This window comes from Acomys minous, assembly GCF_964271855.1.
Source record: "Acomys minous genome assembly, chromosome: 2".
Taxonomy (NCBI): Eukaryota; Metazoa; Chordata; class Mammalia; order Rodentia; family Muridae; genus Acomys; species Acomys minous.
This window is the reverse complement of record NC_140484.1, coordinates 22,237,507-22,262,364: the sequence shown is the minus strand read 5'-3', so window position 1 is coordinate 22,262,364 and position 24,858 is coordinate 22,237,507. Positions and strand designations below refer to the sequence as shown.

At 39.1% G+C, this 24,858-nt stretch overlaps 1 protein-coding gene and 1 pseudogene across 9 annotated transcripts in view; one reads left to right on the top strand and one right to left on the bottom strand.

Annotated features, from left to right (window-relative positions):
* Positions 1–646: 646 nt before the first annotated feature.
* The window catches only part of LOC311588617 (protein FRA10AC1 homolog), a gene marked incomplete at its 5' end in the record, with an annotated part of 68,521 nt that continues 44,309 nt past the window's right edge, over positions 647–24,858 (bottom strand). For all 8 annotated transcript variants that reach the window (XM_084766472.1, XM_084766477.1, XM_084766474.1 and 5 more), the window contains 7 exons: positions 647–958; positions 1,981–2,059; positions 9,567–9,605; positions 12,725–12,843; positions 14,788–14,830; positions 18,009–18,122; positions 20,420–20,465. In XM_084766472.1, coding sequence (XP_084622598.1) covers positions 916–958; positions 1,981–2,059; positions 9,567–9,605; positions 12,725–12,843; positions 14,788–14,830; positions 18,009–18,122; positions 20,420–20,465 — 483 coding nt within the window. In that variant the 3' untranslated portion in view covers positions 647–915. The remainder of the gene's footprint in view (positions 959–1,980; positions 2,060–9,566; positions 9,606–12,724; positions 12,844–14,787; positions 14,831–18,008; positions 18,123–20,419; positions 20,466–24,858) is intronic.
* LOC311588651 (mRNA decay activator protein ZFP36-like) lies at positions 7,786–9,303 on the top strand (annotated as a pseudogene). The gene has a single exon. The product of its transcript is annotated as an mRNA decay activator protein ZFP36-like (transcript).

Sequence of the window (24,858 nt, the reverse complement as noted above, 5' to 3'; positions counted from 1 at the left end):
TATATGTCAACTTGATATCATAAACTGTATTTTCATCCAATATATATTGTTTTATTGTAAAATGGTGTGCAGTCTTCCCAGTTACCATTTAGTTTTGAGAACTTTCTTTTCTGATGGCCACTGAATAATGAATATATTTTTATTATAAAAATACGTAGCTGCGCCAGGCATGGTGGCGCACACCTGTAATCCCAGCACTCAGGGAGGTAGAGGCAGGCAGATCGCTGTGAGTTCGAGGCCAGCCTGGTCTATAAAGCAAGTCCAGGATAACCAAGATAACACAGAGAAATCCTGTCTCAAAAAACTAAAAAAAACCACTACCACCACCACCAACAAAAAACCCAAAATCAAAACCAAAATAGCCTAGCTATAGGAATTCTACTACTAATATCAACTTTGATGTTAGACATTTCAGGTAACTTATCTCCAAAATCAAGTTTCTTTTCACTTTGTATAAGCAATAAGATAAAGAAACACACGTTCAAGAAATAAGGAGACCTTCACACAATATTTAACACCAGTACAGAGTAGCTCTTTCGAAGCAGTGCCAGCACAGTGCCTCATGTACAATGGAAGCCTGGTAAGCAGTCATACATGAAGTAATAATAATTATCTAATAAAAGGAAAAGCTCTGACACCAACCATCTTAAAATAAAACACTAAATAATTTATTTACAGCTTACTCCATATTCAAATGACACTTAAAACAGCTTATCTTATACTGGAGAGCTAGAGCCAAACCATGTTTTTAGATCATCAGCTGAAAAGATACATAAGTGAAGGAGAAAGTGTTAGAAACAGCCCCCAGGACACTGAGGTATCTGTCCTAACAGCTGGAGAGACTCAACATCACAGACACGTTCATAGAGCGCCAGAGTGCCTTCCCTCACCACAGAATGTAGCTCTCTTCCCAGCTCACAGAAACAAGTCCTGGAAATAATCATCAAATTCTTCTTCCCTGTTAAAAAAAGGACAAACACTGATTATAATGAAGAGTTCTCAAAATAATAAAGATTAAATTAAAAAAATCAATAGGGAAAAAGAGATACATTATATGAGACTAATAAAAATAAAATACTGTCACTCAGTATAGTAGCTGACTATTCTGCATACCAATGTTTCCATAACTCAAGTGACTCTGAGTCTCAAAACAATCATATCTATCTTCAAACAGCTAAAACTGTAGTATTGTGCATGCTGGCATCTCTCAAAACCCCTCAGTCTTCTTTGAAGTACTTTGTGACGTATCATTGTTTCTCTTTGATTTTTTTTTTTACCTTCTCTACTCACTATTTAAAATTATAATCTGCTTAAGAAACACATGGAACATAAACTATATTTTTAAAAAAGATACAAGTCTTACTCCTAGGAGGACATGTGCCCAGGCCAGAGTGCTGCATCAGTTTGAGAATAGCAAACACATTTTTATAGCTAGTGAGGTTACGTCTGAAAGGAAGACTAGAACTCTGAAGGACACTACATTCAGAGTAGCCTGTCAAACACAGTGAGAAGTATCATGTACTAAATAAATAACTCTGTAGCCAAACAGTCCAGGCTTTGAAGTCAACCACGGCAGAGAGCAAGTGCACCGAGTTATCTGTTGTTGGGAGGCTGAGATGACTGTTGGCAAGGATTCCTCTACACCTGTGTAAATCTTCAAGGGGCTCCTCAGCGTGGGTTATGAGAACCGTAACGTCATGTGACAGGCTGCCCTAGATGCAACTGAACAGCCCTCTCAGAAGGAATCCAAGCAGGAACAGAGAGTTGTCTGTTAAAGTGAACTGATCCTGGATCCACTGGCTTTCTGCAGCTCAAAACAATGGCTGGTAATAAACTTTCGCCTTACCAGCATAGGGAGTCTTTGGCACTACACAGACATTCACAGCATTAAATATTTTCATTAACTGATATCGAGAACGACAGTATCCACAGCCTCCTAAGTAACGACAGAATGGAGCATCTCCGAATCTCAGCACTTACTGTGACTTTTCATCTGTCTCTGGCAGTGGACCCTTCCAGAGCTCAGATTCCGAAGCACTGTCTTCCTCATCGGTGTTTCCTGCTCATTTAGAAGAGAATGTTGTCATTGTTTTAATGTCAACACATTTTGAATCATTTACCAGTTAAATTAATTATGAATTTAACAGCAAATTAGTTTCAACTTCTATGATTCCTGTAAATTCAAATTATTCCTCCAGATGCAAAAAATTAAAAAAAACCAAACAATATGAGAAATACGCATTTCAACAAAAAGGGCATGAAACTAATGTGTTATGAACAACTTCTACTTGGTCATATAATAGAATTGAAATTAACATTTGTGAAGAGAACATACGTGTATTAGGATCAGCACTGAGATTAGCTCCTGTACACTAACAGGTATCACTGGAGAGGAGTCACTTACTGATGTAGTTATGCCATGGATAGTTTGCCTGCCTGACACTGCATTAGCCAATACTGAATAAATTTTAGTTCAGTAATTGAATTTCAGTTAGTACTTGAGGTCTATTTTATTATATTTTAAAAATAAGAATATATTATTTTATTGATTTGTATTTTGCTGATGATGCCCACTGTCTAAAATAAAAGCAATGTGGAAATATTTATAGTCCTAAAGAAAAGTTATCCCAAGCCACAGGTTAATAACAATCACTATTTAAGTTTGGTTGGCCCTTTCAAACTCATGATATATAAGTTTACATATAAGTACATAACATATGCCTTTTAAACAAATTGAACTATATTGTGCATATTTTCTGCAACTATAAAAGATTTAAGATAGCATAGTTTTCCTTGACAATACATATAAATATGCTAAATATTTTTATAGTGAAATTTTTTTAGAATTTATGTTTATTTTTAATGGTTCACATGTGTCTACGGGTGTCAGAACTCTCAACAAAGGTGCTTGGAACTGAACTTGGGTCCTCTATAAGACCAGTGTGTTCTTTAACCACAGAGCCATCTACCTAGCTCTATGAAAGCTTTAAACAAAACCAAACCAAACCAGTTATCTAGAATCTGATTAACCAATCCTTAATTGGTTGGGCAATTTAGGCTTGCCTAAATGATGGCCAAAATTGCTGATGATTTAGTCTGATTTTCATTTTTTCTTTTTAGTGGGTGTGTGTGGGGGGTCTAGTGATCAACCCCAAGGTCTTAAACATGCTGGTGAGGGTTCCACCATGGGTCCACAGTTCAGCCAAGCTGTTTTCCTTGTTGCACAGTGTGCCTTTCTGTCCACATTTATCTGAGGTGCTTATCTATCCCAAATAAAATATCAAATTCCAAAAGCAGCATCATTAGCTACCAGACATTGCTTTAAACCCAGTTATAGGGTGAGGTTTTCCTCCAGAAAAAAGTTTAGTTTCCACTCTTCCAAACAATGTCTGAAAAAGCCTTTTCATCTCAGAACAGGCTTTTCTAATTAAAGCAATAAGCATTATTTTTACAAAATGTCTGACTTTTTCATAATGTAACTGCATAGTTCACATAGAAGCTCAGTTCTTGATGTGTGCTCTTTACAATGTGCTCTTTACAAGCCGTAACTTACACAATGATGAAAAGACGCTCAATCAAGGATGACCTGCAACAGATAACTGCCCTGCAGCGTTAGCACTAGAGTTCCTACTTAACTCGGATTTGGCCTGCTGGGACAGAACGTCCCTCTGTTCAGCACAGAACAAAAATAAAGCAGCATTGATTTGCCACGGTGGTTCTAGCCTTTTACCTGCTGGACTCTGATCCTCCAATCAATATGTATGCCTGAACTTTGATCCTAACTGAATCTGTTGTGGCACCAATTTTAACAAATAGCAGGGGGAGGGTGCTGTCTACTGAGCTATGTGCACATGATGATGAAACTGTAAAGTCTTAGAGGAAGTCCTATTCTATGACAACCGTCACCACGGTTCCCAGTGTCTTGAAATGCTAACACAAGAAGAAAAGAAAATCTTCTATTCACTGAGATAAGAAAGAATAGAAAATCCAATTATGCCCAATAAAGCTATCTCTATGGCATTATTGCTAAGATGTCAGAGAACAGCTTACATGGCCTTTAAAAATAAGCAGCTGATTTTTAAGTCTTACACTATGAACTTCTCTGTTGTTTACTGTTTCCTCCTAAGAATACTTTCCACAAGTCAACTTTCCTATGCTAATTTCCTCTGTATGAGTGTATTTGTCTATGTGTGTGGTGTGTATAAGTATAGTGTGTACGTGCATACATGGAAGCCAAAGGTTAATTTCCAGTTCGTCCACCTTGTTGAGAAGAGGTCTTTCAGTGGGCTTGAACTCACTAATCAGGTGAGGATGGCTGACAAGGACCCAGAGATCTGCCTGTCTCCACCTCTCCAGCACTAGGATTCAAAGTGTGTGCTGCTACTATACCTGGGCCATTTATTTCTTATACTTATTCCATACACTTATATTTATTTCCGCATGCTTATTTATGTATATGGCATGCAGGTGTGCAGATGCAGGATGCAGTATGGAGGCCAGACAACAAGCTGTGAAGTCAGCTCTCCACACTCCATGTGGGTTCCGGGGATTAACCCTGTCTGGTTTGCTGGCAAGCATCTGCACCCACTGAGCTGACCCTGGCCCAGTTTTTAATGTTGCTTTCATGGAAGCACTGTACCAGGTAGGTTATTGCTCCATCCCTGTTCATCAATTTTCTGATGCCAGATAATGAAGTTTTACTTTTTAAAAGCTAAATCATCTAAAATAAACCCCACCCAGGCATGGTGGCGTACACCTTTAATCCCAGCACCCAGGGAGGCAGAGGCAGGCGGATCTCTGTGAGCTCAAGGCCAGCCTGATCTACAAAGCAAGTGCAAGACAGCCAAGGCTACACAGAGGAAACCTTGTCTTGAAAACCCAAAACAAACAAACAAACAAACAAACAAATCCCTTTGAAAAAATATATATCGAAAAAGTGGCAAAATTACCTCAGAGAATCAAATCTATAAAACTAGACTAAATTATCTGTACAGTCCCTTCCACCCTATGAGTCTAAAACTTCCTGGTTCCTTGAGGGTAAGAGTCACTATAAGCAATATTACCGTTATAACCTCCTGCCAGGGGTGAGCAAAGAGCACTGCTAAGGAGTGACAGGTAGAAAGGTCAATACAGTGACCTTACATCATCACTGTCAAGTCTCTGCAGTAATTATGGGCAAGAATTGGAATAATCTGTAGTTTTTCACAGTTATTTATGTGAGAGAGAGTGAGAGCGAGAGAGTTTGGGGGTGGGGCATAGTGTGAACATGCAAGGTGAATGTGTGCAGGTCAGAGGATCGAACCCAGGTCACCACACTGTATCTGCTGAGCCACAACCTGTTGCTCTCCTGGTCTCTGTGAACCTTTTCATTCATTGTAACACTTCCGATAAAACAAGTAGTGTCCAGTCTGTCTTCTGCCACAGCTCACTTCCTCTAATTCTTTTGTCAGAGAAGTCCAAATGACAGATTTCCTCAAATTGAGGCAAAACATGTCTTTAGGCCTTTTTTTCCCCCCTGAGACAGGGTTTCTCTGTGCAGCCCTGGCTGTCCTGGACTAACTTTGTAGACCAGGCTGGCATCGAACTCACAGAGATCTGCCTGCCTCTGCCTCCCGGGTGCTGGGATTAAAGGCGTGCGCCACCACCGCCCGGCTTCCAGGCCATTTTTATCTATAGACTCTAGTTCTGTGAATCAATCACTAAACTTAAATCTGCCATCTGGTACCAGCCTCCGAACCCCCAGTTCCTAGTCCTCGTCCTCACTCTCGCCTCCTCTCACTCCTTCACCTTTTCCAAACTAAACATCTGCAGTTGCGCCAACACTCTTCCCGCGGCACAGTTCAGTTCTGCAGCACACTGGCTGCTCGTGTTTGATCTGCTCAAGCCTTTAAAGTTCTGCTTAGTGTTTGGTGCCTAAGTGCTTTGAGTTTTCCCGAATGCTTCCATTCTGTGGTTATTATACGATAATTAGAAACTCAACTGAGGAAACGATGAATGTCTCTAATAACTGTAAAAAATGGAGAGGTATTAACTTTTGATGTGATCAGTTCTAGAGAGCAAATACAGACTCTGTTTAATGTCTGGCATTCTTTTTGCTGGCATTTCAACAGAGCTACAGGTTATCAAGGACTTCCTCTGTTTGAGACACAGACTTTATGTGCGTGTCTTCTCTTTTGACAATAGTTCAATAAAGCTAGCTTGTTTACACACATTCTGCAGAAGAAGCAAGACATGGACAGATCAATCATTTAAGATGGATGGATCTATCATCTATCTATCATCTAATTGTCAAAATTACAATGTAATTAATAGGCTTCCATTTGGCTCACCAATAATGAGCAATTATTGATGGTAAGAGCGACAAGGTACTAAGTTGGGACTATAAACTTGTATCTAATTTTATCTTCGACATTAACTATTTAGTCTTGTTAATTTCCTTGAGTTCTCTGGTTCTCAGGGCATGTAACAAATAGCATAGAACTTAATGCATCACAAATGGATGTCCTCTAACTGGGCACAGTGGCATATGCTGAGGCAGAAGGGTTATGAATTCAAGAATAGCTTGACCTTGTCTCAAAATAAATATGTACATTAGTTTTTTTTAAGTAATAAAAATAATCTTTTACAAATGGAGGGGAGGAGCAGCACTGGAGAGATGGCTCAGTGGTAAGGAGTGAATACTGCTCTCTCAAAGGACCTAAGTTTGGTTCCTAGGACCCACATTCAGCAGCTCACAACTATAACTCCAGCTACAAGGGGCCAATGCTCTCTTCTGCACTTCAGTGGCAACTGCACTCAGGTAGGTATACTCACCCATATAATTTTTAAAATATTAAAAATAAACCTTTACAGTGTAAAAAATAAAAGTAGTTTTTCTATCACAGAGGTAAAAAGAATGCATGCCCCTTTTCCAATCCTACAGGAGATTCTTCTCTCAAAGCTGCCAGGGCAAAGCTAAGTAAGCACTGGGGCCTCTTCACTATTTCATAAGGCATTAGTGGTTCTGCTGGCAACCCCACTACTTGCTTTGGCTATGGGGAGATGACGCCTGTGCAGTTATGTAAAGGCATGGCATGCCTCAGGAAAGTCATGACATGCTTCAGTAAAGAACACAATGTTGCCTCTACCTTTATATTGCTATTCTTCCTTGTTTCCCATTATTCCTATATCACCAATTTTGAAACAGCCTTACATACTTTTTGTAAGTCATTGTGGACACTACTTTGGGGAATATTTCATGGGAAATATAGAATTTGCAGCAAATATTCGGTAAAAATCAATGTTTTCATGTAAGTGGTAAAAACAAAACTAAAGCACCATTCACAGCAACAGCTTCTCACACAAGAACTACACTCCAAGTGTCTAATCGAAACTACCCCAGGGACACATAAGACTCATGTAAAATAAGGAATTTTCTTTAAATTTTAACTGCTTTTCCTTTCCCATTCCAACCTTATTCCTATCTCTTCCTGCACATTGTACAATGTGAAATTAAAATCTATATCCATGATATTTACTGAAAAAAGATTCTGATACCTTCTATAATTAAAATAAACTTTTCATTATTTTTTGCTGAAGAATAAATATTTCCTTTTTGATTATTTTCATGTACAAAAACAAATATAATTCATATCAGAGCAGGATACAAATAAAAGCTTAAAAACCCTAAATTACGAACGCTCTGAATCTATATATTTCTATTTGATAAAGAAATACACGATACAGCCTGATTCCTGCGACCCAGCAGTCACTCTCCTCTCCGTGGCCATTCGTACCATGCACCTCTACAGGAGACCGCCTCCTGTGGATGAGCCCTGACCTGCTGTCTGCCAGCCAACCACGGAGGAACTCGGGACTTTGGAACATAAACTCTGACTCCATCCCATCTGGGGTCACCATTTGCCTTACTGGCTGCTCCATCAGTCGGCCGGAGGGCTGAAGCTGTGGCTGAGTACCCCCATCCCCTGGATTCGCACCCTTGGCTCTTTGCCCAGGCCCTGAACTGTCACCCTCACCTACTTCGCCTCCTGCAACTCCCACCACTTCCTCTCGATAAAAGACCGAGCTCTGTCGAACCTACTCAGAAAGCGGACGCTGTCACTATCGGGCTAAGTATCAATTTGCCCACAGCCTGGCTGAACTGCGCCAGGCCAATCGCCACCCCAAGTACGATATGGAGCTCTGCCACAAGTTCTACCTCCAGGGCTGCTGTCCCCTCGGCTCTCACTGCCACTTCATCCACAACCCCGAGGACCTGGCTGCCCCTGGCCAGCCCCATATGCTCCGCCAAAGCATCAGCGTCTTAGGCCTGCCCTCAGGTCGCAGAACCTCATCACCACTGCCAGGCTTTCCCGGCCCTTCCCTGTCCTCAAGTTCTTTTTCGCCCTCCAGTTGCCCCACCACCACCTGGGACCTTCTACTTTCCCCTTCTGCCTTCTCTGCTGCCCCTGGGACCCCTGTGACTCGAAGAGACCCTACCTCAGCCTACTGCCCCTCCTGCCAAAGATCTACCCCCAGCACCATCTGGGGGCCCTTCCGTGGTCTGGCTCAGAGCCAATCTGCACACTCTCTGGGATCTGATCCTGATGATTATACCAACAGCAGCATCGGTAGCCTGGGTGGGTCAGACTCACCCATCTTTGAGGCTGGGGTGTTCGGGCCTCCCCAGCACACTGTGACGCCAAGGTGTCTTCCCATCTTTAATTGCATATCTGTCTCTGAGTGACAAGTGCCTACCCTCTATGGATCAGCCTCGATCTCATTGGGGGCAGGGACTGCTTGTTGCTGTGGGGACCCAGGGGGGCTCCTAAGTTAGTAAGTTGCCTCCTTTGGACATTCCAGGATGCATTAACTCACTCCCCTGGTGCTGGGCTAGGGCAGGTCCTTGGTTTGCCAACTCAGTGTTTGGGTGGATCAGGTTCCTAGGGTACCTAAGATGCAGCATGTTTGAAGGGGACAGTTGACTGTTGGTCTTCCAGGCCTAGGTCTTCGGTTGTTCTTGAGATAGGGGCTTATTATGTACCTCCAGGCTGGCCTTGAACTCAAGATAATCCTGCCTTAGCTTCCCAAGTTCTGGGGTTCCAGGTATGTACCAGCCCCTCCCCAACTCTGGTCTCCTGGAATCTTAAGTGCTGTCAAGAGCTGGCTCCCACAACTGCACCCCAATTTTTACTAGACCCCAAGGTTAGTGTCTGGTGGTTGAAGCCTCTCCTGAGAGAGAATCCTGGGGCTCAAATTTCCCTCCCAAAGCAAATAGCCAAAGCCACTGCCAAATTCCTTCCCCCAACCAGTGGGCCCTTTATTTATGATGACTTTATTTATTGTAATAAGATTTTATTATATAATATAATATATATATGTATATATTATATATGGCTATCTACTTTATTTTTCTTTTTGTAATGTTAAAATGAATGCTATATTAAGTAAACTAAAATATATAAAGTAATACATTGTTACCGTACAAGTCTATTTTTGTGGGTTTTTTGGAATTTTTAAATAAAATCTTGAGTGTGAACTAAAAAAAAAAAAAGAAAGAAGGACAGACAGAAATACATGATACTTACTGTTTCTAGAATCTTCTGTACTTTTTGAGGATGAATGTCCTAAAACAAAAACAACATAATTTTACCAAGCATCATCTTTGAGTGTATTGATAGTTGTAGCTAAAACCATAAATTCTTCCTAAGTTTGGTTTTCTTATGCTCTACCAAATAAATAAAATAAAATAAAATAAAATAAAATAAAATAAAATAAAATAAAGACTTTTGGTCCTTTGGTCTTATCTCCTCAATTAAAATGTTAGGTATGTGTATATATATATATTTTTATATTAATTTATTCATATTACATCCCAATTGTTATCCCATCCCTTGTATCCTCCCATTCTTCCCTAAATGTTAGGTCCTTTTAAGTAGAGATCATCTTATGTGTTCATAGAGCCTGGGACAGCTAACTTAAAATTTAAAAACTGAAAGCCTATGAAAAATCTCACATGGTTTAAAAGACACTTAATAGTTTGTATAATGATAACATTTGTTATTATTATTGTTGTTGTTGTTGTTATATTTTTTTTACTTTGTGGAGGTGTTTGGCTCTTCCACTGAACATAGTATACAAATACTTAAGAATTTTTCCAAGGTCACATACAGGTAGAAATGGGAGGTGGTAAGGGCTTCTTCTTTCCACGTGTCATGCTAGACAAGTGCTCCACCACGAAGCTACATCCCCAGCCAGCCTTATCCAGAGTCATATGCAGCTACTGAGATATCATTTTGTCAAAAAAATTAAAAATTTCATCTCTGCAGTAGTTATTGAGGGAGACAAGAAGCAAAAAGTACAGAAGATCTCTATCTATCTATCTATCTATCTATCTATCTATCTATCTATCTATCTATTACACTGTATAATACATACATTGTATAATGTATAATGGCCTCAAACTCACATAGACCCGCCTGCCTCTGCCTCTCGAGTATACTCAGATATATATATATATCTTAAATTACCCCCGTACCAAGCCCTCTGTAACAAGCCCTCAGGAGAGAGATTTCTGGACAGTGATAAAAGCATATGTGACAAAACAACACCTCAGCCAAACTAGATGAGAGGGCCAAGATGCCTAAGTTTTAGTCTTTTAGAGGCTAAAGGGGGTATAAGATGTGCAGGGTAAAGACACAGAAACTTGTTCAATGGGTTTTTTAAAATAGGTGGAAAGGTTAAGCTTACTCTGCAATCCCATTGACATAAGTAGAACCAAAGTGAGAAAGTGTGGGTTGGGGCCAAATGTCAAGGGGAACCTGCTGGCAATCTCCACCATCTGCCATGTGACGGTTACTGTGGCTGGGAGCGGGTTCCTCTTCCCTGAGATGCTGAAGCAAACTCAGAACAATGACACATCACAGGGCAGAGCTCTCGGACCCCACAGATCACAGGGGTCTCAGACAGTGACTTCAGAGCAACTTACAGCTGTCACAACTGCTGGCCAGAGCACTGTAGTTTGAAAAGCAAAACTGTAAGACATCTTTTTGATTATGATTCTAGAACTGAATTTCTTCAACTATGAGAAAAATGAGTGAGTTCACTGATTCCACTCACTAAACGTCTAACTGCCTACAGTCTTAGCAAGTGGAGATAGCTAAGCAGTCACACAGCCCCTTCTCTCACAGAAAGCGAGTATTTCAAGAGTCTTGTGCATTTGTAAACAAGTACAGGCTGCTCCGAGGATGTATAACAGGGGTCGGATCTAGTTCGGGGAAGTGAGATAGACATTGTTAGGAAGGGCCTTTCTAACTGAGCTGAAGCGAAACGTGAAGGCTGAGGTAGCCGAGAGAAAAGGAAACAGGGAGGGAAGATATTGACTCTTTGGCCAAGAGAGTATATCTGTATCTAAGTATTTTGTTCTTCCTGACTTACAAAAGCACCCCGCTCTTCAAACACAGGCTATTGATTTGTCTCAGCTTTCTCCCTACACACTCATCTACCACGTGGCACTCACTTGTCCATCCAGCTAGTCACTCATGCAGACTTTCTATTTAACACGGAGCTATGAAGTATATAGTCTCTCATAAGGGGGCAAGATGTCCAGGGATAAAACCAGATGTGCCAGCTGCCCAGATGCAACTGTGAAACTTAATCATTATTAAAGTTTATGCCAAATTAAGAAGGTCTGGGTAGAGATGAGCTCTTCTTTAACTTAGAATAAGCCATGATTACATGGTATGGTTACAGTAAAAAGACAGTATTATTAATGCAATACAGCCAAAATTTCAAATGGCATATTACTGTATATATTAGAATAAATACAAAGTTTTACGGTCAGATGAGAATTTCATACTTATTAATTTATTAATTGAGATTTACTTTGGAGTTATGAAATAATTAAGATAGGCATGAAAAGGCTTTCAGTTTCAAATGCCAATTCTCAATAAACAACACATAACGGTTCTTCTCCTAATCGCCAACTCCAACTCAGTGATACTTTTTACTATAAACTTTAACAGCATAGCCATCATGATATGCAAGAAGGAAAAAATGCATACAAGAATGCACCTGAGCCAACTATCTTCCTATCTAGAGCAAGGGAGCCCTCTTCTGTCCGGATCTTCTCTCAACATTGGGTTACATTTAGCTGACTCTTGCCCACAGTTTTAAGTTTGATTCAGTAGACGTTATAGCCAATTAACTCTGCTGTTGAAAAGCAATTAGAAGTAACCTTCATAATAGCTAATTATGTGGCAGGCATTAGTCAAACTGCTTAATAAATTCTCTCAATTTTTGTCATAATCCTGTAAGACAGCCACTCCAATCATGACCTGAGAGTGAATGGCAGACTGTAAACTGCTTTGCAGTTCTACGCATTTACATTCTCTTTTGACTCTTCTAAACTTGACAAACATGGAGGGAGGCGTTCACACTACCCCAGCCTATAAAACGAAAGAAGACTCAAGAGAGTCAGTGTCTTATTTGAGTAACAAGGCTTGGATACGTCAGGAATCGAGCACTGTTTACAGTTTATATAATACTATAGTATATGCCCAAAAGGAATCAAAACCAATTCTGTTCTTTAAACCCCTATAAGTGATTATAAATTCATATCTGAACTCTTGACCACTTTCCTTGCACCTGCTATAAAACCCAGCACTAAATGCCCCAGCTAGACGCTGATGTGCCCTGCGGAGGACTGTGTTTCCCACTCAGATGAGGGTCCTTGACCGTCTTTTACCTTCACCCGTCCCCGTGGAGGCGTCCTCTGAAGAAGATAATCTGGATTTCTTATGTGCTGACTCGTCACACTCAGTCTTGGTTTTAGCCTTTCTTTTTTTTGACTTGATTTCTTTTCTCCTTTATGTTAAACAACATAATACCGAAGTTAATTTTTCAGATTGGTTTTATAAAATATTAAATCCAATGAATTAAAAAAAACAGTTAAAGTACATAAACTTATGTAATAAAGAACCTTGAAAGAGTATATAATTTAAAAAAATTTTTTTTAAGACAGAGTTTCTCCATGTAACTGTGGCTGTTCTGGAATTCACTCTGTAGATCAGGCTGGACTAAAACTCACAGAGGTCCACCTGACTCTGCCTCTTGAGTGCTGGGGTTAAAGGTGTGTGCCACCACTGCTGGGCTAGAGTATGTAAATATTTTAGGTGAATATGCAAATTAAGATAATTCTGTAAGATAATAAAGCCTAAACAGAAACAATGAATTATTTTATAAGTTCTCTACACGAGCTAGTAAATCAAAGTTTTACTAAGCCCATTCCGTTCCCCAGCATGTAACTCATATCCGCCGAGCACTGAGAAGCACAAGCAAGAGAACCAAGTGCTAGGCTCGGTCCAGGCCACAGGGAGAGGATCCTGGAGTGGAGACGGGAAGTGTTTATTTTTAACTCATACATCAATGTTAGACAACTTATAATGTACCTTCCTATTGCTCTGGCTTCACCTCTTGTAGGCGAGATTTACAATTTGGTCAGTGCAGTAGGTGAAAAGTAATTAATTTTAATTGCTTAAGGAACATGAGAAAACAACTCTCAAATATGTGCTACATAGACTTCTGATTAAGACACCTATGCTCAGACTATCATACTGTCACAGCAATTAATCATATTTGTTCTTTTATTAAAGTCATCTCAATTTGAAAATGACATCAAAAGGGAAAGTCACAAAATACTTTAGTCTCTCTCAGCATGACTGACAGAAAGAGAAAATTAGGCTGGCTACTCAAGTAGCATAAAAAATCTTGCTTATTTTAAGAATTTATTATTTATAGCAGCTAAAACACTGTGTAGACATGATTATAATAAAGCTGATTTTAAGCCAGGTGTAGTGGCATATACCTACAATCCCAGCACCCAAGAGGCTGAGACAGAAGAATCATATATTTGAGGCTAGCCTCAGATACATTATGAACTGAAGGCCAGCCTGCCTCAGAAACAAAACAAAACACAAATAAAGTAACAAGCATAAACAAATTAACAAAACAAAACCAAGGCCAGTGATCATATGAGCAGCATAGGACAGGCCAGTGGTGGTACTCCTAACTCACTCAACATAGCAGCCACATTCCAGATAACTTAATAGGAGGCTGATTTTACCAATTTTATTTTTATCATTGAGAAACTCTAGTTAAAAATCTGTTTAGAGGGAAGCCAGGCATGGCGGTGCACTCAAGGAAGCAGAGGCAGGTAGATCTCTGTTAGTTTGAGACCAGTCTGGTCTATAAAGTAAGTCCAGGACAGCCAAGGCTACACAGAAACCCTGTCTCAGAAAACCAAACCAAACCAAAACCAGTAACAAAAAATGTCACGAGAGGGACTGGAGAGACGGCTCAATAGGTAAGAGAGTCTGCAATGCAAACATGAGTCCTTCTCTGGCTTCTAAAGAAACCCATGCATGCATGCAGACACAGACACACAGACACACAGACACACAGACACACAGACACACAGACACACAGACACACAGACACACACACACACACACACACACCATTCTATGCAATGAGATTTAAAACATCATCTCTAAGACTATTACAGTGTCTGGCCGTTGGCTCCAAACTGACAACTCTTCTAACAGGCATCTATTACCCCACACAGATCTCCACAGGCTCGATCAGGGCAGCGATGACCTCCAATTCTATGGGTCACACAATTATGCTCTATTTTCTAAACCATAAACTAAATGCGCTTTCCAAATTGAGATTTAGATACTCAGTGCAATAAAATGAATATGGCCTAGATTACTAAACATTAAAAATGCTATTTTAAAAGAAAAAAGTTACCTGTGATGAAAATTTAATTTAAAGGAACATTCTTGGCATAATCCTAAAAGAGAAAAAATATGAGCTTCTGAATCTGTGTGATTATATTGTACTCTATTATAATTGTAATTTCTCATGTTTTTATACCCATTACTATATACAGGGAATCATATGAAGAAAATGAGCTAACATTATACCTCAAAATTATATTAAATGTTTAAGGATTGAAAATATTTTAACAATACTTTGCTTTAAATTTTTTTTTCATACAATCTATTTTGGACATATTCTTTCCCCTCCTCCAATTCCTCCTAGATCCTCCCTCACTACCTATCAGACTTTATACTCTTTCTCTTCCACTCCATTGAAGAAAGCTTATTTTCCCTTTCACAGCAGGTATCAATTACAAATAGCATCCTTGTTATGGGTAACTTCCCCAGATCGGTGCTGGGGTTCTGTCTGGTTTGAATTTGTGCTGGGTTTTTAAAAAATTATTTATTTTATTTTATGTACAATTTTTCCCCCTGAATGTATGTCTGTGTGTGGGTGTCAAGTTCTCTGGAACTGGAGTTACAGACAGTTGTGAGCTGCCATGTGGGTGCTGGGAATTGAAACCAAGTCCTATGGAAGAACAGACTTTAACCTCTGAGCCATCTCTCCAGCCCCTGTGATGGTTGTATATATGCTGTCTTTCTGAGTTTATGTATCATCCCTGTTGTGTCTGGAAACAATTTTAAAGGTACTTGAGGAAAAATGTTACCCATTGTGTTTCATAGGCAGAATTAGTATCTGACATCAAAGATACACCTTAATATAATTATGATATAATAAAATGCATATAATAATAATTATTATTATTATTTGGGCATAGCCATTTCCTCTGAGATGTTCAAAAACTTTCAAAAAAACAGAAACGAGAATTTTCAAATACTTCCACTATCATGACCTCTTCTTTTCCCTAATCTCACTCCAAACTGGCTGGCTTTTCCAGACAGGCACTTCTAAAAGGAATGCAGAAACCAGTGTGACCTGACAGCACATGGGTAAAGTGATGGTTTCCACAGGAGTGGAAGGAAAACTGAAGTTATTAGAGAACCAGAAACAGCTGATGTCCATAGCAGTAAGGAAGGAGGGAAGCATCTGAAGATGAAAACTAACTTTAGAAAAGAAAAGTATAACACTGTAAACCATGGTTATAGGAACCTGCTGTCTGCTAGGAAGTTCCAGGTTCAGTGAAAAACCTAGTCTTCAGTGAGTAATGCTGAGAAAGTCAGAGAGCACAACACTCAAAGGAACATTTTATCTCGGAACTTTTTCTTCCTTTTTAAACGTTGTACGTATGGGTGTTTTGCCTACACATATGCCTGCACCATGTGCATATATACTGACAGTGGAGGCCAGAAGAGGGCACTGGACCCCCAGGAACTGGAGCTACAGATGGCTGTGAATCATCATGTGGCTATTGGGAATCAAACCTGGGTCCCTGGAAGAGCATCCAATGCTCTTGACCTTTGAGCTACGTGTCCAGTCCCTCTACAAGTATTCTTAATTACATTTTATTATTTAATGGCAAGGGGATGCTTATGCATCACAGTTGAGTATATGGAGGTCAAAGGACAGTTTACAGAGTCAGTTGTCACCTTCCACCATGTGGGTTCCAGGGAATAAATTCAAGTTGTCAAGCTTGGTGGCAGGTGCCTTTACCCACTGAGCCATCTCACTAGCCCATTTCTATACTTTTAAACAATACTGACTAGTGCTGCTGCTGTTAGTTGTCCATCAGAACCAGAAGGGAAGGCTCTACTGAAGACAGCATATGCAGTGGTTATATTAGAAACAATGCTACAATGGAAGCTTCCTCTCTACATGCTAGGTTTCACAGTGCCTGTAGGTATGATGCAGGTTGCTCAGGGAGAACTGTCATTAATGGTCTAACTCAGCTGTGACTCCTTCATGCTACTCACCCATCTGCTTGGCAAGATGGTATGGTAGTGACATGACTATTATGCAGTAACCAATAATTTTGGATAGGCTCACTCTATAGAAGGAAAGTCACATGAAGTATTGTAAATCTCACTGTAAATCTGGCCACAAGCCTGTGGCTGGTCCTATTATTTCCTAAATAGCCCGGTGTGCTTGTCAAATTGTCTTCTAAATACTTAGAATGGTGCTATGGCCAACTTTTTTTTTTTTTGCAGTGGGAGACAATTGCTGCAAAAGACTCATAACTGGCCAAAGTGCTGAGAACAACTCGCTGTAGAATGCTCAGCTCTAAACAGGGCACCTATATTATCCCCTCCCAGGTCAGAGATCATCTCCAACGAGAAAGCAGGAAAAAAAGGTAAGAATGAGAGGTTGCACAGTATGTTGTATACCATTGTCCTCTGGGCATGACCTAACTACTACACTCTTGAACTCTCTGCAGCTGTGACTACTTGTCCTGTGATCTGCAGATGATCAAATGCATGAACATTCCATCACTGAGGGAGTGGGGAGACTCACGAGGCTCTGTACCTTCCTGAAGATTTCTTCAGTGGTGTAGCCACTGGGAAGTGTTGTCCATGCTCCCATAAATAATCCCTCACCATGCTCTGTAAGTAACCCTAACTACACTTATCGGGTCACCAAAAAATAATAATAATAATAATAATAATAACAGTGATAAAAATAAAAGGAAAAAAGACATGAAAGTGGGAAAACTAAACTAAGCAGAAAAAAAGGATCAGGCAGTATGTGAGGGGGCGAGAGAGTAAATGGGTCAAAATATACAGGCATAAAAATATCACAGTGAAACTCAATATTAAGTAAAATTAACATATATTTGGTAAAACTTTTTTTTAAAGGATACTTTCTCAAAATTTTCACTCACTGTCAAAGAGAAAATGTATTTACTGTCAACACCATGTTATGGCTACACAATCAGACATAAGGTTTACATCGCCTTTTCTGATACTGTTACTCAGACACATACCTAGTGTCATCCTCAAGCTTGTGACATCTTCACTCTACAAGTTAGCTGAAATTTGACGTTAGAATTGTTTTATCAAAGTGCTACCATAATACAAAAAACTTTAGGTTCAAATTTTATTTGAGGTTTGGGGAAACTATAGGGAAAAAATAACTTTCATGAAAACACATTGACTCTTTTAAAATTGAATTGTAAATAGTCTTCACATTTTTCAATTTTAAAATAAAAATAAAATTGGAAGAAATTAACCATAACCCTATGAAACACAACTTACTTAATTTAACAAGAGCATTTCTCTTTTCACCATGCTCAATATAACCAAAGTTAACTTCCCAGCTCTTCAAGCCTTCTTTTTCATCACAGCATTTATTTCCACAAAAAAATTGACCTGCAAGAGCAAAGAACTATCAGTTATTATACATGATATGATTTGCCTATAAACTTATACTCTCTAAAGTTTTATTTTAAAAGTTATAAAATAAGTATAATAAATTATTACACAAACTCAGCATTAAAAATAATTGACCACAATAGTTACAGTATGCATGTATCTAAGTATGAAATCAAAGAGTTTTTTTTCTCTTTTTTGCAATGGGAACTGAACCCAGGGCCTTGTGTATAGCAAGCATTTGCTTTACCACTAAGCCACTTCCCAGATCTTTGTAAAAAATATTATTGTTGTTGTTATCATCATTATTAATTTCTTGCTTGCTTGTTGCATGGTCTAGAACTCGTTCTATAGGTCAGGACTGAACTTACAAACATCCTGTCTCAGCCACCAGCCCTGGCTGAAAAGCTGACTCTTAACAAAAAACATTCATAGAATTCCTGTTGATAGACTGTTTATTTAAATAGAATTTTAGTGAGTCCATTAGAGAATCTTACACTTTGGAAAGTGAAATATTAAGTGTACTCACTAAAGCTCTGAGAGACCATTCCCCAAATTCATGCTCTTGGATGTGAGCCCTTTCAGCATTTAGCTGTATGTTAAAATTAATGTTTTCACATATTATTATATCATTTATGTAAAACTCTAACAAAATTGCTCATGAAAAACATTTTGAAAACTTAAACCTGATATTCTAAATTTTAACACCTCACTGCTCTGTCTATCATACACTAAAAACTTCTAAGACAGGACAAAAACTGATGATTTGGAGGTGAAGGGACAACTCAAAATCTATTTTGGCAGAAAAAAATAATAAAAATAATTTATACAATGAATTATTTCTACCACAATAATCTGCACCAAGAGTAACAAATAGAAACCACAAAATTCTTTTCATAAAATACAAAAGACTGCCAAAATAAATGTATAAAATCAGCATCCAAAAGGCTAGTTATAGCTCAGTGCATATACACATGTGTATGTACACATATGTCATTCCATACGTGTAAGGAAATCACAGAATGACTTAAGGCACTCCAAACGAAGAGCTAATTAAATATGCAGATGTTTAGCATGTAATGACTATTAAACAGTAACCATAACATGCTGTTTTACCAGAGCAACAGCTTGCTCTCTGCTTCCCAACTAGTCCTGTATTCATTTACAAACTTAGAGAATATCTATTTTTTAAGGTCACTTTTATATACTCTTCTAAAAATTCCACTTGAAAAAATTAATAGATATTTTTATTAATGAAAAACATTTCAGATTTCTCACTATTTTAGATAAAGATACTAAATAAACATGACCTTAAGAAAAATTTTACGTTGCCTTATTTTTTAAATGTTTTCTTAACTGGAGGGTTGAAAGGTGGGGAGGTAGAAAGCTGGTGGGGGTGGGTGACACATGCCTTTAATCTTAGCACTCGGGAGGCAGAGATAGGCAGATCTCTAAGTTCCAGGACAGCCAGGACTACATAGAGAAACCCTATATCAGGAAAAAAAATTTAATCAGTAGCGCATGTGCAAATGCATGCACGTGTACGTGTGTGGGTGTGCTTGTGTGGCCTGCATGTGGAGGTCAGAGGGCAACTCTAGTTCTGTCCTTCCACTCTAGCCTCCAGGGACTGAACTGTCGTTGCAGGCTGGCGTGGCAAGTGTCCTTACCCACTGGCAACCTCACTGACTGGAGAGCTGTTTGACATTCATTCTTTTTCCTTTTCCTCTACAGTGCCTTCCTCATTCATAGAAAACATCTCTGCCACATGCACATGTGCGCTTTAGGCATGCCTGGTCCTGGGAGCAGTCAGAGGAGGGCTTCCAGTCCCCTTGGAACTGCAGTGCTCTTGACTACTCCAAATATTTGAGTCCTTGATATGAGACTAAAAATTTGGGCTCAACCTAGAACTAGTCTGTACAAAATGTCTATTGGGCTTGTGTGTGATATTTAACTTCTACTTTCAAAACAATGATTTTTTTGTTGGAATATAGTACTACCAATATTTTATTATAATTGGTAATCAAGTACTCACTTGTTCCTTGTTATTAAATCTTTAATTCTTATAACATTTTCCACATATCCTCAAATGTTCTAAATGTCTAATTCTAAAGAAAAAGTTATGAAACCATTAAATCCTGATCTTTGCTATTAATGTATTTATCAGAAATACATTTTACCTAACTTTATTTTTATAAATAATAATTTATTCTTTACAGCAGGAAAATTCTCAGTGGATGATTTCAATTCTACATCAAAATAAGCTGTGTTCTATTGGAAAGAAAAATTTTAAAAGTTACCTTTTCCTGAAATTACTTCTTTTTCTATTCGCCACCTAAATCCAAACTGGTAAGAAAAATTTATATTTATATGAGAACAAGTGAAAATACAAAATTTAAATTACATATATTTTGTAATATGTAGTATATAGATTGTATATATATTGCAGATATATAAACATGTTTTTGTTGTGATCCCAAGTGTGGGATGTGAAACAGACCTGTGTGAGGGTGAGCAGTGTTTTTCCACTGAAAAAAGACTTGTGAGAGAACAGGGGCATGGTCCTTGCCAACTGATAGCATCCTAGTACAGGCTCTGAGAGGAGATACATATATGAGCCAAAAAGAAGAGGCAGGGCTTTTTTGGTCCTGGCTGCTCATCACTCCACTTTAAGACGCTCCTAGAAAGAACCGCTCCGGCTGCTGCTCCAGGTTCCAGCTGCTGCTCCGGGCTCCAGCAGCTGCCATTACAGTCACCTTTACTGAATTGCTGGTTTACTACTTAACTGGTCTACTGGAATCCTGCCAACTACTCCAGTGGAATCACTCCAAGGAACTGAGTATAAAAAATGTCTATCTCTTCTGTTCCTATTAGCCTCTTTTCTCTCCCATCTAGGGTGAGTGCGTTGGAAGGGAGATGTAAGCATTAAAGAACACCAAATAAAGTAGGTTTGAAAAAGTTCAAAGCCTACGCTATACACATACATCTAAACATAAAGCCAAGTAGATTAAAATTTCAGCCTGAAAATAACCTAATTATTAACATAATGGCTTCTTTTCTTTTTACAGGAATTTGAGCATACCTCCCGACAATTACCAACCTCTGTTAAAAACAAATTTTAAAATACTCTAAAAGTTGCAGGTGTTGAGGCAGGAAAGTACCAGCATTCATATTGTATGTGTGATGTGTGGCACTGACAAGAACAGGGACCTGTGGTCATGACTAAGGGCACTGCTTCAACATGCTAACCCTGCAGGAGCAGTGTACTAAGAAGGAATTCAGGGAGTTGGAGAGACGGCTCAGAGCATAAGATCACTGGCTGCTGTAACAGATGACCAGCATCCAAGTGGAAGCTCATAACTGCTTCCAAGTCCAGCTCAGGGGATATGACATCTTACTGCTTTGACAGGCACTCCACACATGCAGTATATGGATACACATGGAGGCAAAACGGCCATATGTTTTTTTAAAAGAAAAAAAAAGTCAGATAAAACATTCAATTTCATGTTAATTTTCAGTTTAAGTTTTTTTAATCACTTATTTCTTTTTATTGTTTTTTTTGTTTGGGTGTTTGTTTGTTTGTTTGTTTGTTTTTTGAGACAGCATTTCTCTGTGTAGCTTTGGCTGTCCTGAACTTGCTTTGTAGACCAGGCTGGCCTGGAACTCACAGAGATCCACCTGCCTCTGCCTCCCCGAGTGCTGGGATTATAGTCATGAGCCACCACATCTGGCTAATCATTTATTTCTTAATTTGTCAAATTTATATCTTAAATTCAAGTAAAATTTTTTAAAGATGTATTTATTCATTATGAATAGAATGTTCTGCCTGAATGTATACTTGCAAGCTAGAAGAGGGCACCAGATCTCATTATAAATGGTTGTGAGCCACCATGTGGTTGCTGGGAATTGAACTTAGGACCTTTGGAAGAGCAGACAGTACTCTTAACCTCTGATCCATCTCTCCAGCCTCAAATAAAAAATTTTTAAATATCAAAACATTCTACTTAAAATGAAAATGAAAAATTTCCAAGTCTGTGGGAAAAAATAAGTATTAAAAAAAAAAAGAAGTAGCCGGGCATGGTGGCGCACACCTTTAATCCCAGCACTCAGCAGGCAGATGCAGCAGGATTGCTGTAAGGCCAGCCTGGTCTACAAAGTGAGTTCAGGACAGCCAAGGCTACACAGAAAGACCCTGTCTCAAAAAATCAAACCCCCCCCCAAAAGAAGTAAAATTTTAAAATAATTCCTTTTCATTGTATGCTTAAGCTTATATATGTGAAGCAATTAAGCGCCATTCAACATTGTCTTGGAATATCTATTAAAGCACAAAGTCAAATGTATTACTAGCAAGAGTTCTCAAACCTTTTCTTTCATTCATTTAATCTATTTAACAAATAGTCTTATTAAGCAATTACTTATTGAATTTGGCATTCAAATGATAACAAGTAATTGTTAAAAATAGTATCTGTTAAATCTTTGAAAAAAAAATGGGACTGAAGAAATGGCTCAGCTGTCAAGTGCTTGGTGCTGCTGCAGAAGACGCAGGTTTGGTTGCCAGCTTCCACAGAGTGGATGACAACCATGCACTGCTCCAGTACCGTGGCATCTGATACTCTCTTCTGGTCTCCACAGGCTCAACGCCCCATGCAGTACATGGACATATGTGTAGGCAAACACTCTTACACATAAGACAAAAACAAATAGCAGAATAGAACAATAAATCTTTACCAGGCAATATCCATCACCAAGAAAGTTATTATCTCATGGGAGTAAGAAATTGCACTGTGTCATACACATAACTTCTGTATCCTGCTTATGCCCTTTCCCAACACCAGTTCTTCTCACTGGATTCAAGCTGCAGTTACTCAGGGTCGGTCCTGAATTCTGCTTCCCGCAACACAGATCCCATCTACTTGGATTTTTTGTAAAGGGAAAATATCTTTTGGCTCATTTAAGGCAGTGGGCTCTTTTGTTGTTATTTACTTTGTTTTTTCTCTTTTCCTTGTGGCTGAATCAAATTCTAGCTGACAGACTAACCCAAATACATTTTCTGTCATGAAAAGATTTTCAAAGGAAGAAGCAGGAACGTGGAACAAAGGAAGAATCACGGGCTGGAGAGATGGCTCAGTGGGTGAGAGGTCCTGAGTTCAATTCCCAGCACCCACATGGTGGCTCACAGCCATCTATAGTGTGATCTGATGCCCTCTTCTGGCCTGCAGGTGTACATGCAGACAGAGCACTGTGTACATAAGAAATAAATTGGTTTTAATCTTAAAAAAAAAAGGAGTCAGTAGAAGTGCCTCAAGTGTCTACTACATATAGCAGGCACTGAGTTAAGTGTCTACCACATATAGCAGGCACTGAGTTAAGTGTCTACTACATATAGCAGGCACTGAGTTAAGTGTCTACTACATATAGCAGGCACTGAGTTAAGTGTCTACTACACATAGCAGACACTGAGTTAAGTATCTACTACACATAGCAGGCACTGAGTTAAGTGTCTACTACACATAGCAGGCACTGAGTTAAGTGTCTACTACACATAGCAGGCACTGAGTTAAGTGTCTACTACACATAGCAGGCACTGAGTTAAGTGTCTACTACACATAGCAGGCACTGAGTTAAGTGTCTACTACACATAGCAGGCACTGAGTTAAGTGTCTACTACACATAGCAGGCACTGAGTTAAGTGTCTACTACACATAGCAGGCACTGAGTTAAGTGTCTACTACACATAGCAGGCACTGAGTTAAGTGTCTACTACACATAGCAGGCACTGAGTTAAGTGTCTACTACATATAGCAGGCACTGAGTTAAGTGTCTACTACATATAGCAGGCACTGAGTTAAGTGTCTACTACATATAGCAGGCACTGAGTTAAGTGTCTACTACATATAGCAGGCACTGAGTTAAGTGTCTACTACATATAGCAGGCACTGAGTTAAGTGTCTACTACATATAGCAGGCACTGAGTTAAGTGTCTACTACATATAGCAGGCACTGAGTTAAGTATCTACTACATATAGCAGGCACTGAGTTAAGTGTCTACTACATATAGCAGACACTGAGTTAAGTGTCTACTACATATAGCAGACACTGAGTTAAGTGTCTACTACATATAGCAGGCACTGAGTTAAGTGTCTACTACATATAGCAGACACTGAGTTAAGTATCTACTACATATAGCAGGCACTGAGTTAAGTGTCTACTACATATAGCAGGCACTGAGTTAAGTATCTACTACATATAGCAGGCACTGAGTTAAGTATCTACTACATATAGCAGGCACTGAGTTAAGTATCTACTACATATAGCAGGCACTGAGTTAGAGCTGTTTCACTGAAAGGGAATAAAGTACTGTGTGTAAAGAGAGCCAAGAGAAACTGCATCCTAACACTGGAACAGCGGTGTAAGTTAAACTTTCTCCGACAGTTCAAGTATGGTATGTTAGAACACTGAGCCATTACATCCCCAAAATACATCCCCTTCAAATTTCCTTCCTCTCATTTCCACACTCAGACCCAAGTCATATTTGACTTCTTATTAGCATTTATTTTCATTTCATATGTAGTTACTCACCACATTCTAACAAAATACAATTTCTAGCAAAATTAGTCTCAAGATAGCCATCTAAGTGCAATGCAATGTGTGTATGGGGGTGTGACACGGAGAGGACAGAAGAGTACATTAACTGCCTTGCTTTATCACTCTTTACCTACTCCTTTGAAGCAGAGTCTCT